This window comes from Artemia franciscana, chromosome 11 (assembly GCF_032884065.1).
Source record: "Artemia franciscana chromosome 11, ASM3288406v1, whole genome shotgun sequence".
In the NCBI taxonomy this organism is placed as follows: domain Eukaryota; kingdom Metazoa; phylum Arthropoda; class Branchiopoda; order Anostraca; family Artemiidae; genus Artemia; species Artemia franciscana.
In genome coordinates, this window is record NC_088873.1 from 5,315,959 (window position 1) to 5,331,386 (window position 15,428).

Consider the following 15,428-nt stretch of genomic DNA (forward strand, 5'->3'; position numbering starts at 1 on the left):
TGCCTCTTTTTTTAATATGTGGGTATTTAAAGCCCTGTTGCAGTAATCCAAAAGTGTTGTATTTTACTTCGTAAACTCTCAAAAGGCTTCAAAAGAAAAAGAGGAAGAATTCTTATTTTTTCAATATTTTTGAAAGAGATAGTGGCTACATCGTAAAAGGATCTTGAGATCAAGGAGAAAAGTTTTTATTTTTAGTTGAAGTTATGTAATATCTTTATATGCTTTTCTAGATATACTTCCAGTTTCTCAACAATTGACTTTTGAAGCAGTTCTTTTCAAATTTCTCAGGTTACATAATTTCAAACAACTTCTGAGATTATATAATAGTGTTTGTACCAAGGCTTGTGATTATAAGATGCATCATTTTGTTCTAGTAAACGCGTCTTCACACCCTTCAACATTTTCAGGTCAATCGCATACATTTTCTTTGTATTAAAAACTAATTGAGTAGGACACGGCATATGATGTTTTCTTTCACCCTCACACATTAAGCATCTTGAGCAGTCTTTTTTGTCTTGGTGCTAAGATATATACCTATCTTCTTCGTCACAGGTTACTTAGTTTGCTAAAAGAAAAGGATAATTGTTAAAATGTAATCTGAGTATCAAAATAGATTCTTCTGTTTTGGCTAGTATAGTTGATAAGTTATGATATCAATTCTCGCTCTCAGTGGAATGCTTTTTAGTCAATATGAACACTTTCACCAAAAGCCAATAAGCTTGGAGATTTAATCCAAATTGGACCTAATGCAAAATTTCAGCCAAGTTCAAGAAGATTTGGTGGATATTGAACAACAAGCCTCAATGTCGGAAGTTTATTTTCGAAACAACAAGGCGTTAAAACAAATGAAAAATTAGGAATTTGTGTATTATTGGGGAATGCCTCAACACTCTAGATGGGGTAGTAATACCAGTGCATGGGAACAAAGAATCCATCGATGAAGTGTCGTTTGACGAATTCACAACGTAAATTTTATAACTTTTCCCGAGTGCTTCTATTTACGAGTACTCTTTCATCATGTGAAAAATGCAACAAGTTTTGAAGATCTGAAAACAATTGATAACGTTGTATATTCCACATACAAAAAAGAATGCCTGGCTCATGGCTTTGAATTCGACGATAAACTGTGGTCGGACGCCTTAGAAGAATCAGCACAGGTTCTTGGTTTATGTAATCCTGCAGATCCAAAAGCACTTTGGGAAAGATTCAAAAATCAGTTGGCAGAAGATTTCATTTGGCATGCGCGACGAAATAATTTATCTGAATATCTTGCAGTAGAACGTGCTAATCGCATTATTGCATCGAAGTTAAATACGATGCCAACAGAAGGTCGAAGTTTTAGTCTTTGGATGGAACGATACGGCATAGACAACATTGAGGCCAATGGAAATAAATAAAGCTTGGAATTTCTAAATTCTAGTGAGTTAGCTGCTGCTGGAGATAGTATGTATCGGCTTTTGCAAGGAAAGTAGCTTGAAATTGTTGACAATATTTTTCAAGCTGTCAATGATCCTAATTATGTTGGGAAAAAATGTTCTTTCTATGACTGCCCTGTTCATTGGAGAGCACGTATAGTAATGGAGTTCGAATTAAGTGAATATGAAATAAGTGTGCCGTTTCCTTTATCGCTGATAATTAGAAATAATAGAGTTCCGACTATTGTAAACAGATTTTTATCCCACACAAAGGGACTTGACTTTTAGTTAGTGTTTATGTTTTGTTTTAGATACTGTGTATTTTTTTCTCTTTTTTTGTAGTTTGTACGTTTTTTTTTTTCTGTGAAATACCTGTTTTTGGTATAATCACGAAATAAAGTATCTATCTATAGATGGACCAGGTGGGGCCGGTAAAATATTTGTTTATAAGACCTTTTACGACAAGTGCCAATATATGCATTTAAATGTATATATACATATATATATATATATATATATATATATATATAATATATATATATATATATATATATATATATATATATATATATATATATATATATATATATAATATATATATATATATATATATATATATATATATATATATATATATATATATATATATATATATATATATATTTATATATATGCCTGAGGGCCCCGGCACTTAGCACGTGGTAGGTATGCTTGTATGTATTTGATTCTCTAATTATTCATTAGGATAAACATCCCGTTATTTTGGGATTTTAAGTCATGAGATGTTAAATCAGCAATCTCAGTTGAATTAAGACATTCTGCTGTGAATTCAATTCCTCCTTGCTGTTAATGTATCAAAGGATAATCCATTTTATAGCATTTGTTTTCTTCTGGGATTCGTTGTGATTCTCACTGTTGCTTCTCTTCTAACTGCAGATTTCATTTACGATTCTATGTGATCATCCCTGTAATGCATCAAAGAATCATCCATTTTATAGGATGTGTTTTTTTCTGGGTCTCCTTGTGATTTTCACTGTTGCCACTCTTTTAACCGCATATTTCATTGGCAATTCGATGTATTCGTTATGATTCTTTTTGTCACATGTATTAATGCTCCAGACCTCGTTTAAGCTTTATATCTGTGCACTATTACCTCAGACTTGTTTCTTTTACTTCAGCTGTTCGGATTCATCCAAGTTCATATGTAATTTTGCGATACGTCATAGATACCAAAAAAACTTCTATCCCAGCTTTTCCCTGGTCGGTATATTTTTGCTTCAATTGTATTGTTATATAATCTAGTAACAGCCAGGAATGTTCCAGTGCTAATGCCCTCTGAAATATTTAAAATGCACATTGCCATGATTATCGATTTTTTTTTTTTTTTTTTTTTTTTTTTAGTTTCAAGTCATATTGCCGCATATCAGCACTTTCAGTTGAATTAAGAAATTTTTACGTGAATTTAATTTCTCCTTGATGTTTATCGTTTACAGACGCGAAAACAACACCTTCCTTATTAAATTGTAACTTCTGAAACCATAAATTGCGCACCAACGCAATTATCGTAAGTTTTTGGTCACATTTTTGTTTGCAATTCAGTATGATTTGTTGCTGTTTCTTGTTCCGTGCCTTTTTCTTTAGCTGTTCAGAGTCACTTGTCATCTTGTGTAATTTTGCACGTGTCATAGATACTGAAAATTTTTTCTTCTTCCTGCTTATCGATCATAGACCCACACGCGGTAAACTAATACGTTCCTTCATTCCATTATAATTTTGCTTTGTCTTCTAACAACAGATAACGTTGTTCAACGTTTTCCTTTGCAATTCAATGTGATTTTTGCTTTTCAATTTTTTTCTTCTTCTTGCTTATCGATCATAGACCCAAACGCGGTAAACTAATACGTTCCTTCATTCCATTATAATTTCGCTTTGTCTTCTAACAATAGATAACGTTGTACAACGTTTTCCTTTGCAATTCAATGTGATTTTTGCTGTTTCTTGTTCCATGTATTTTTCTTTAGCTTTTTGAGAGTCATTTTTCGTCTTGTGTAATTTTGCACGTGTCATAGATACTGAAATATTTTTTCTTCTTCCTGTTTATCGACCCACACGCGGTAAACTAATACGTTCCTTCATTCCATTATAATTTCGCTTTGTCTTCTAACAACAGATAACGTTGTTCAACGTTTTCCTTTGCAATTCAATGTGATTTTTGCTGTTTCTTGTTCCATGTATTTTTCTTTAGCTTTTTGAGAGTCATTTTTCATCTTGTGTAATTTTGCACGTGTCATAGATACTGAAATTTTTTTTCTTCTTCCTGTTTATCGACCCACACGCGGTAAACTAATACGTTCCTTCATTCCATTATAATTTCGCTTTGTCTTCTAACAACAGATAACGTTGTACAACGTTTTCCTTTGCAATTCAATGTGATTTTTGCTGTTTCTTGTTCCATGTATTTTTCTTTAGCTTTTTGAGAGTCATTTTTCATCTTGTTTTAGCGTGCGCCATAAATACTAGAAACAATGCGACCCCTCCTGAGGGTAAAATTTATAGTCTTGAAATGTAAGGCTGGGCTACTCGAATCTTCTCTAATACCAAAATTAATAAATCAAATGTACTCTTTGGTGTAGCCAATGTTTTGAAAAAACGATGATTGGCTAACGTATATGCACGTGTCATAGATACTGAAAATTGTTTTCTTCTTCCTGCTTATCGATCATAGACCCACACGCGGTAAACTAATACGTTCCTTCATTTCATTATAATTTCGCTTTGTCTTCTAACAACAGATAACGTTGTACAACGTTTTCCTTTGCAATTCAATGTGATTTTTGCTGTTTCTTGTTCCATGTATTTTTCTTTAGCTTTTTGAGAGTCATTTTTCATCTTGTTTTAGCGTGCGCCATAAATACTAGAAACAATGCGACCCCTCCTGAGGGTAAAATTTATAGTCTTGAAATGTAAGGCTGGGCTACTCGAATCTTCTCTAATACCAAAATTAATAAATCAAATGTACTCTTTGGTGTAGCCAATGTTTTGAAAAAACGATGATTGGCTAACGTATATGCATCACAAAAATGGAACTAATGAAGTTAAGACAGTTTCGTAATGGTTATTAAAAGAATTTGACCTCTGGTTCTCTATGTTGGTATTTCATATCTGATGCAGAGAACAGTGTTAAAATACAGTTGGAACTCGGTTCAAATGTATATATTTTTACTTTTTACTTCTCTGTTTTGTTTCCTTGCTTTAAAATTTGGCACCGTTTTGCGGCTTGAAATTTACTTTATGGATTGAAATTTGCTTTTTCCTTTGTAGGTACGTAAGACGTTTTTTTCTTTAGCCTACTGTGAATGCTGTCAAAAGCTATTGTTTCAAGGGTTTATATGTCGGACTTGTGGGTATCGTTTTCATCCGAGGTGTGCTACGCGTGTCCCGCATCACTGCCGACCCTTACAGGAGCAGCAATATATACAAATGTAAGTTATGTTCTTTGATCTTCTTTCATGGGCATAATTCAACAACTTCTTCCGGAAATGTAAGATTTTCTAGGAAATATTGTAAATAATAAAGCTTTGAAATAAGAAAAAATTACAATCAATCAACAGTGTATTCATTTCCGAATTTTTAACAGAATTTTATAGTTAGTTTTAGTATTTTACTAAGGGGAAAAAATATTGGTAGAAACTTCTTCATCTAGTAGCCAGGCCCGTGCCTCCGCCTGGCTTAGGGAATATTCGGTTTCTAGACATCGTGATCGATAAAATATTTTATTAAGTATCGTATTGACCTATCTCCAGAAGTCTCAGAATCCTTAAAAAGTTAAATTTCCAGGGTCGGTTCTTATAGTCCTTCTCTACAGCCTAGTTCAATATTATGTTTCATTTTGTCCTGTTAATTGAATGTCAACCTATCCCTCGTCGTAGAAAATACTTTCGAGACTTTTGATAAAACAAGAACTGCTATTCAAGAAACCAACCATTCTCCATTTAAACCCATGATTTCCAATATGGGGTGCACGCCCCACATGGGGTGTTTTGGTGGGTCATGGGTAGGTGGTGCACCCTTCCCCTGACTATACTTAAGATCTTTCATTTTGAAAAAAAAAACTTCGCGTGAATGACGTCACATTTACATACATTTAAAGAGAAAAGGGATACATGCAAGTATGGCAATGATGTTCTACATTGTATAAAAGGTATTACATTCAAACAATACTTTTCATTAGTATAAAATATTCCCCCCCCCCTCCCCCCCCCCCAATACCAAGTTATGGCCTTTTTAGTTTCCTTCAGGCGAAATCATGCGCTACTCCCCTGTCTAGCCTGTGATTTTGGGGAGGTCCTAGTCGAAGCCTAGCTTTAATCGGTGTCCATGTGGCAGCCAACTGTTAACTTTTCGTTGGACTGTACAATTTAAATGATCATGAAGCTCCGTACCTGATTGCGTTCTCACACTCCTCCGAGAGTCTCTTCTACCACATTACTGGGCCACATCACTCTGCCACATTACTGGGCCGCCGTTTCATGATTCTGATGAACTGATAATTAAAAATTTGGTTTTCAATTTATAAGTACTTTTGAGGGCAATTAAAATTTTTTGGCTGCTTATTTCGAAGATACCGATAGCTGCCACTCCTTGTTTCAACGTCTATGCACTGCATCATTCAGCGATTTATCTCCCGAAGTTCAATTGTTATAAAATTTTCACGCTTCCCTAGATCGTCAAGTTCGGGAGGCATATTTTTCACGACTACTGAAAATAGGGGGTTTTACTACATCCGACAGCTTAGGTGATGGCAAAAAGCAGCGGGCTGATATTGTTACTCTTCAAAAAACCTTAAACCATCAGTTAAACTATCTAGCTTCCGAGACACTTCCTGTTGATCAGTGTCAATTTTCCTCGACATTTTAATCACTTTGGTAGTAAACCAGACTGCAATTTCACCTCCACATGTGGGAACGGACTCTGGCTCAAGGATTGCAAATGGTGGAAGCTTTTCCCATCCTTAACGCAGCGCCAAAGTACTTTTGCAATATCCTTCAAGTTTTCAGTTTCTTTCTTGCATTCGCGTAGCCGTTTACCGTGCCCAAATTCACCTTCAGAGTAGGCCAACAATAGTTTCTTCGCTTCCATAATCATTGCATGGTCGAAAAGCTCGAGTCCTTTGTTAACAAACATATCCGTCTTGATGCCCTTGGCTATGCACTGAGAAACACTGTTCAAAAATGCATTTAACATCGGCATCGACCCCATTTCATGGTGACTTTTATCCAAATTTGCGCCAAAGTCAGTTATTAAGTGCACAGGGCGGGTAAAATTTCAATATAATAGTGTCACGACGCAGATCCGAGTAATTCGAGAGCTGAATGAATACTCAGAGGACCGCTATCAAAGGCTTCTCGTTCAGATTACCAGGGGGGGGGGTCCGATTAGCAAGGAAGTGCCAGTTCCTGTCACCTAATCTTTGCAGCTTAATGGAACCTCTTCTGGCAAGTACGACGGCTCTTGCGACAGCTAACTGCCCCTCTTCTGCTTGTCTAAACAGAGACATGTGTTATATCGCTTAAGAATATAGATGGTGCTGTAAATATACTTTAAAATAGTATTTATGGCAAATTAATAGATTTGCAATAGTAGATGGCGTTGCAAAAAAAATCGGAGAGAAACCCTACAACAATGCGTGGTGAAGGCTCAGAAAAAAAAAATACACACCACCAAAAAGTATCGTTAAAGGATACCAGAAAAATTAGACAACAACCTTTATACAGAATAAAGCAACAATAGCTAAACATCGAACAAACAAAATGGTTGGACATAATAAGATGAAATAGAATTAGATAGTTCAATTCTTGTTTGACATATCTTTAGTTTGGCAGTACCAATGCATGAGAAGAAACAAAGATGCGAACAAAAAACCGGTTTTTCAGTTGTTTTACATGTTGCATTCATTTTCAATGGAAACAGAACTGCAAAATTATCATTTAAAGTTTGTATTAGTTTTAGGATAACGGGTAAATATGAAAGCCTTTTCAGAACACAGTAGGCTATATATGAGTGTTTCCAAAAAACATATGTCTTAAAAATCCATTATTTCGGGTATTTATAAGAAAAGTTTGTCCTGTGGTGGTACAGTGGGTTTAACCTTAGCTCGGCAATGCGGGACCCAGAACCTTATGCAGCAACACACTGCAGGGTCGACGCAGGGACCTTAATAGTCAAGAAGTGTAGTGAACCTGATTACTTTACTTATTTTATAAGAAGAGTCAAAATTTCTTCTTTATAAGTTTTTTTTTTTAAATAGCCTTGGTTATATTAATATTCATTTCTTGTATACTGGGATGCTGGATCAACAGTAAGTAAAATACACAATTGATTTTACACATAACTCAGGAATGAATCAAGACTAGATAACTTCGAAGACCACACTGCCTTTCCATGACGAAAGTATAACAGTTCAAAACAAGGCTGAAACCTTTTAATCGACAGTGAACAGATATAAAAATTTTTAACTGGATATTTCGAACACATATACAGTGTTCATTATTCATCATCATTATTTTTATTTTTGTCTTTTAGTTTTACTGCTGATGATGAACACTATATGTGTTCGAAATATCCAGTTAAAATTTTTTATATCTGTTCACTGTCGATTAAAAGGTTTCATCCTTGTTTTGAACTGTTATACTTTGATTCAAGATTATATATTGGAACGATGACTCGAGAGTGATTGACTCAATTACCTACATGCAGTACATTCTTACAACACTAGGATAACTCCCAAACTTGGCATCCGAGTACGAAGAATCGTAATTTCGTTAGCATTATTTCAAATGTAGTTGCGTAATGCATAGGCTATGTAATTGAAAGTAACTTCATATCTATTCGTTCTAGGATCTTATCAGGATCTGGGCGTCATGAAATATTTGATACAAGAGATCCGCCAGACCATTTTGGATCTAGGGTAAGCCGTCATCCGCCAACGTTGGCCCAACGAGAACGCTCAACGTCCGCACCAAATGTTTGCAGTAACGTTCTTTCTAATGATCCTTCTATTTTAGATGAATATATATTTAGGAAACGATCACAGAATATGAATGGTAAGTGTTTAAAATTTTCATCATATCAAGGGTATTGAAATAAAAGAATTTTTCCGATGGACCTAGCTAAGATCTATTCATATCTCAAAACTGTAATTTTCAAATAGTTTTCTTTTGCTTGTTTTGTAATTATGAAGTTTTTAGGGCAGTACACTTTTTGTCACCATTGCCATGCTGAACCCTAAAAATAAATTAGCAAGACTAGTTAAGTAAGTTTTATCGCGCTTTTTATCCTTAAAAATGTAAGCTTTAATAATATTTTGATTCTCAAAGACAACTATAACTTTTGTGGAAAGCTATACTTTTTTAAGCTGTTTGGTACCACGTGTTTTTAGCCGATTTTTCGACTTTGTTACATAAGGACAAAAGCAAAGACCATATGCAATTAGACTCCAAATATTTGTCGAAATTCATTAAAAAATCTGGCACAAGCTAATATCTTGTGGAGGTATACAACTATACCTCTAGTATACAACCTCTAACATTCCTCTTGTATGTTGTATACTATACCCCTTAAAGTGGTATACTAGACTCCAAATATTGGTTGAAATACATTAAGAAAGTTGAGACGAGCTAGATGTCTCGTGGAGGTATACAACTATACCTCTAGTATACAACCTCTATTCCTCTTGTATGTTGTATACTATATTCCTTCAAAGTTGTATACTAGACTCCAAATATTGGTGGCAATACATTAAGAAAGCTGATATGAGCTAGAATTCTCGTGGAGGTTTACAGCTTTACCTCTAGCAGACCACCACCTCTTTTTTATACTTTGAAGTTGTATACTAGACTCCAAATATTGGTGGCAATACATTAACAAAGCTGACACGAGTCAGATGTCTCGTGCAGGTATACAACTATACCTCTAGTATACAACCTCTAATATTCCTCTGGTATGTTGTATACTTTACCCCTTCAAAGTTGTATGCTAGACTCCGAATATTGGTGGGAATATATTAAGAAAGCTGATATGAGCTAGAATTCTCGTGGAGGTATACAACTTTACCTCTAGCAGACAAGCTCTATTCCACCTCTTTATATACGTCTTGCGTGCCTCTAGTATACACCCACTTAAAGTTGTATACTAGACTCCGAATATTGGTGGCAATACATTAAGAAAGCTGATATAAACTAGAATTCTCGTGGAGGTATGCAACTTTACCTCTAGCATACATGCTCTCCACCTGTTTATATACCTCTTGCATGCCTCTAGTATACACCCACTTAAGGTTGTATATACCAGACTCCGAATATTGATGGAAATATATTAAGAAAGCTTATATGAGCTAGATTTATCGCGGAGGACTTTTAATTTATTGTTTTTAGAATTATGTGGAGATATTGGGTTCTCATCAAATAAAAGTTGGCAAACAACAAAGAAAAGCCTGGAAAAAGTCAAGGGATCTAAGAAGCTCCAAAAAGTTGGCAAACTTTCAATTTATGGCTTTGAGAATTATTAGGGGGATATTGTGTTCTCACCAAATAAAAGGTGGCAAACAACAAAGAATAACGTGGAAAAAATTCAAGAGATTTTTACGAATGCTTGAAATAATGGAGCCAAGCATGCTGATTGGCGCCAAAAAGTTGGCAGACTTTTAGTTTATGGCTTGAGAATCATTAGGAGATATTGGGTTCTCACCCAATAAAAGTTGGCAAACAACAAAGAAAAACGAAGAAAAAAGTCAAGGGAGTTTTGAGAAGCCTTGAAATAATGCAGACAAGTATACTGTTAGGCGCCAAAAAGTTGGCAAACTTCTAATTTATGGTTTTGAGAATTATTAGGAGTCATTGGGTTTTTCACCAAATAAAAATTGGCAAACAACAAAGAAAAACGAAAAAAGTTAAGGGATTTTAGGAAGCCTTGAAGTAATGCAGACAAGTATGCTGATTGGCGCAAAAAGGTGGGAAACTTTTAATTTATGGTTTTGAGAGTTATTAGGAGATATTGGGATCTTACTCAAGAAAAGTTGGCAAACAACAAAGAAAAACAAGAAAAAAGTCGTGGGATTTTTAGGAAGCTTTGAAATAATGCAGACAATTATGCTGATTGGCACGAAAAAGTTGGCAAACATTTAATTTATGGTTTTGAGAATTATTATTAGATATTAGGTTCTCACCAAATAAAAGTTGGCAAACAACAAAGAAAAACGAGAAAAAAGTCAAAGAATTTTTAGGAAGCCTTGAAATAATGCAGACAAGTATGTTGATTGGTGCCAAAAAGTTGGCAAACTTTCAATTTATGGTTTGAGAATTTTTAGGAGTTATTGGGTTCTCACTCATTAAAAGTTGGCTAACAACAAAAAAACACGAGGTAAAAAGTCGAGGGATTTTTAGGAAGCCTTGAAATAATACATACAAGTATGCTGATTGGCGGCAGAAAGTTGGCAAACTTTAGTTCATTGCTTTGAGAATTATTTTGAGATATTGGATTCTCGCCAAATAAAAGTTGGCAAACAACATACAAAAACGAGGAAAAAGTCGAGGGATTTTAGGAAGTCTTGACATAATGCAGACAAGTATGCTGATTGGCGACAAAAAGTTGACCAACCCATTTTTTGGGGGAGGGGGGACCTCGTGATGTTTTGAAAATAAAGCCGTAGGATATGTGTGAATTTTTTGTGGGAGCCCAGCGGACCAGTATTTTATTAGAAATGCTCATATAACATGTGAAATTTAAAAGAATGCTCTATATTCACTCTCTCTACTTTGAATTACTTAAAAATAATCATTTATAGAATTATTACTTAAGTAATAAGAATTATTATCTGAAAATTATTAGTAGTAGTGAATTGAAAAATCTTACCATTTCAAAGTGTTCGTTTCAGGTACTGCATTCTATACCATATTTGCAGCGGTGGCTGCAACCTAGTGAAGGATGAACCACGGTCCATAGTAACCAAAAAGCAAAAAAAAAAACATGTTTAAGTTAAAACTGCCTTGTGAGATACCTCGACTAGTCTTAGTAGTAAAATGTCATTTTGAAAACCTATTTATTGGACTTTCTGAAAATAGCCTGAAACTCCCCAAAAATGGTATCGGTTGAATCAAAAAGTACACCATTGGAATTGTCACTGCCGAAACCTTATAAGGGATAAGTACAGCCCCCTCGCTTGAACAACAAGATAAATCACTTTTCCAAGAGTAGTAGTCATCTGTCCTCGTTTTTTTTTTTTCGGAAATTAAGCTGCACACGAGGAAAGATATCCAAAGGGTTGGACAAAAGAGTAATACAGATTTTTGCCAAAAGTCGACACTAGAAGAAAAAGCGAAAAAACAAAAGAACCACCCGACAGCATTTACGGCGCAGCAGTTTTTGCTGTGAAAATTTTGAAAGCGTTTCTTGTTTTGGAAATTTCGTCAACGTGTTTTTTTTTGAAACTTTTGGATAGTGCAGCTTCAATGGTAATTTATTGGGGGTACTGCGACAATTATTGAGGAAGTTTTGACAGTTTTTGAAAAGGTCAGCAAATGCTTTTGTCTTGAGGTTAGTGCTAAGATAGAAGTGGGATCAGGTTCATTGATGCTAAGCTAGTCATTAGAAGTTAACTATAAAAAGGAAGAAAATATTAGAAGTTAACTTCTAATATATTTTAGAAGTTATTAGAAGAATATTTTTTAGTTAGTATATTAGAAGTTAAATCATTAGAAGTTAACTATAAAAAAGAAGAAAATATTAGAATTTAACTTCTAATATTTTTTAGAAGTTATTAGAAGTTATATTTTACAAGTTATTAGAAGAATATTTTTCAGTTAGTATATTAGAAGTTAAATCATTAGAAGTTATCTATAAAAAGGAAGAAAATATTATGTTTCTTGGAGCAAAAAAACACTTAACCCTGTTCGTATTAATATGTGAAACTGAAACCTCTTGCTGGGAGCAAACACATTCACAGAAATTTCTTCCTGTGGATGAGGGCGGAATAGGGTGCAAATTTGTTAAAAAATTGAATTATGTGGAAGTTTAGATGAGGGGGAATAGTTGTTGAAGATAAAAAAAGTAGAACTAAATGAAAATTTTGTAATAATATGACCTCCTTCCCTCCCTCCATTCCAGCCTGTTCTTACATTAAAAATGGATCGCTTCGATATATACAAGGACAAAGAGGTCAAAAAGTACAAAGTCTTAACGACTTATTCTAAATACGACAATGCTTTTTTTTTATTTGGTGCCCTTAAATGGATTTGTAGAGTAAATCATTCCCCTAGTCAGTCTTTTCCCACTAATTAACACTCATTAACCTGTTCTGCCTAAAAACTAGATTAATAATAGCAGAGAGTGAATGGAGCATTGTTCTCCTTAAGATCTGTTAGAATTTTATTCCAGGGTATACAAACATTTTCAAGTTCGTTCATAGTACAAGACTCTAAAATATCAGATTAGAAATCATGTTTAGCAAAATCTTACCAAGGTTGGATCCTGTATCGAGAACGTAATTAAGAACTCGTAATTGGACACGAAATTGAACGTACCGAAAAAGCGAGTGTTTGGAATAGCCTTTTAGGTTCAAATAGATGCCCGTCTTTCGAATTTCCCGACAATAAGTTGTTTTGGTTTTCGGCTCAATATACAAACCCCTAAAGTATTAGTTTCAAAATTTGTTTAACAAAATCTCATGGTGGTTCAATTTTGCGTCGATAAAATAGTTAATGGGTGCTGAATTCCGTTGAAAACAAAACTGCTCATTTTGAGTGTCGTTTTCAACCTCCAATTACAAACTGTCACAGGAAAAAAAAACAAAACAAACTAAAAGCAAACCAGAGACCAGTTGGACTATCACCAGGTAAAATGTGTTTGGTACTCCCTGTATTGACCAAGTTCGACCAGTCGATGCCAATCTTCTAAACATTTTTTTTCTTTTTTTTTGCTCAATGTACAAACCTCCGAGGTAATATTTTCAAAATAACTTTTGGTAAAATCTTATCAGTGTTAGATTTTCCGTCGAGGAAGTAGTGAAGGAGTACTCAACCCTGTTGAAAACAAAGCCACTCATTATAAGAGTCTCTTTCACACTCGGAAAGGCAAACTGTCTCAGGAAATAAAAAAGTCAAAGTCAAAAATTACAACAGTTGAGATATTGTCTGTTAAAATGTGTTTGGAACTCCCTGTATTGATCGAGTTCAACCAATCGATATCCATCTTCTGAATTTTTTTTTTCTGCTCAATGTACAAACTTCTAAGATAATATTTTCAAAATTACGTTTGGCTATATCTCATCAGGGTTCAATGATTTCGTATTGAGAAAGTAGCTAATTTGTGCCAATTCTGTTGAAAACAAAACTACCTATTTTCAAGGGTCTCTTTATACCTAGAATGACAAACTGTCGCGAGAAATAAAATAAAAGTAAAAAAGTGCTGAACACCAGAAAAAGTACAGACTAAAACACCAGGTGCCAGGACCTGTATTTATCAAGTCTATGCAATCGATGTCCATCTTCGGAAATTTTTTTTTTGTTTTTTTTTCTGCTCAATGTATAAACCTCTAAGAAAATATTTTCAAAATTGTATTTGGCAAAATCTCATCAGGGTTCGATGATCTCATATCGAGAAAGTAGTTAAGGTATGCTAGATTCGAGTTGAAATCATAACTACCCATTTTCAAGGGTCTCTTTATACCTTAATGACAAACTGCTGCAGGTAACAAAAACAAATAGAAAAAACCTATCATCTGGTAAAATGTGTTTGGAAAATCCCTGTATTGATTATGTTTAATCAATCGATGTGCATCTTTTAACTATTATGTTTTTTTTTCTGTTTTGTCTTTTTATCATTGTACAAACCTCTAAGGTGATATTTTGAAATTGTCTTGTAGTTAGTTGTGCTCAGTTCTGTTGGAAACAAAACTACTCATTCAAGGGCGTATCCAGGATTTTGTTTGGAAGGGGGGGGTACAGGAAAACTTTGAAGAACACAAATAAGTATGTGCATGTTTGTTAAGTTTTTACGAGTCGAATAATTTTTTTTTGGGGGGGGGGTCCAAACTATGGAACCTCCACTTCCTGGATACGCCCTTGTACCCACTTCCAATGGTATCTGATACATGGAATGACATATTTTCGCTGGACATAAAAAGTAAAAAGCCCAAAGCGACATCAATTGAGGTAAAATTCGACATCATTTGTTAAAATCTGCTTTTAACATCCTGTATTGAACAAATGCAATCAATGGATGCCAAGATTTTGAATTGTCTGTTGCTAAATTTTTTCTTTATTCCATTCAGAAAATGGAGGAAAACATAGTTTATTATCTCACTTGCTTTCACCTCGTTTGATGAGAGGTGGTCTGGGCAGGCGAGCTCGCATGGATGCATTCAGTAATGTGGCTGCCACCGGATTAGCTGTTCCTGCATGTTGGTATTGATATGTTGAATGAACTGTGTTGTACTTGTTGGCTTTATTCTTTGCTTTCGCTATTGTTTTGCTATTTTCTGTTTTTTGCTCGTAAACACTTGTGCAGTGTGTCTTTTAAAATGCAATTAACTCCAGGAAATATGTAACTAGGAAAGTGACGTAGAGAAGCAACAAAAAAGACTTGTTGCCGTTCTTGGTTATAATTAAATAAAAAAAAACTAGTTTTTTTAACTGAAAGTAAGGAGCGACATTAAAACTTAAAGCGAACAGAAATTACTCCGTATATGAAATGGGTTGTCCCCTCCGCAATCCCTCGCTCTTTACGCTAAAGCTTTTAATTGTTTTAAAAAGTAGAATTGTGGCAAAGAGTCAAACTTTAGCGTAAAGAGCGAGGGATTGCGGAGGGGACAACCCATTTCATATACGGAGTAATTTCAGTTCGTTTTAAGTTTTAATGTCGCTCCTTACTTTCAGTTAAAAAATTAGTTTTTTTTATTTAATTTCTGAACGGTTTTGAATTAATGCATGTTTGATTTTGGCTCTCCGCACATAAATTATT

The 15,428-nt window shown here is 34.6% G+C and overlaps 1 protein-coding gene across 1 annotated transcript in view; it reads left to right on the forward strand.

Moving 5' to 3' along the window:
* The window catches only part of LOC136032724 (raf homolog serine/threonine-protein kinase Raf-like), a 116,817-nt gene that overhangs the window by 46,966 nt on the left and 54,423 nt on the right, over positions 1-15,428 (forward strand). Inside the window, 3 exon segments of the mRNA XM_065713041.1 lie at positions 4,737-4,897; positions 8,313-8,518; positions 14,740-14,868. Of these exon segments, the coding sequence (XP_065569113.1) occupies positions 4,737-4,897; positions 8,313-8,518; positions 14,740-14,868 (496 nt within the window).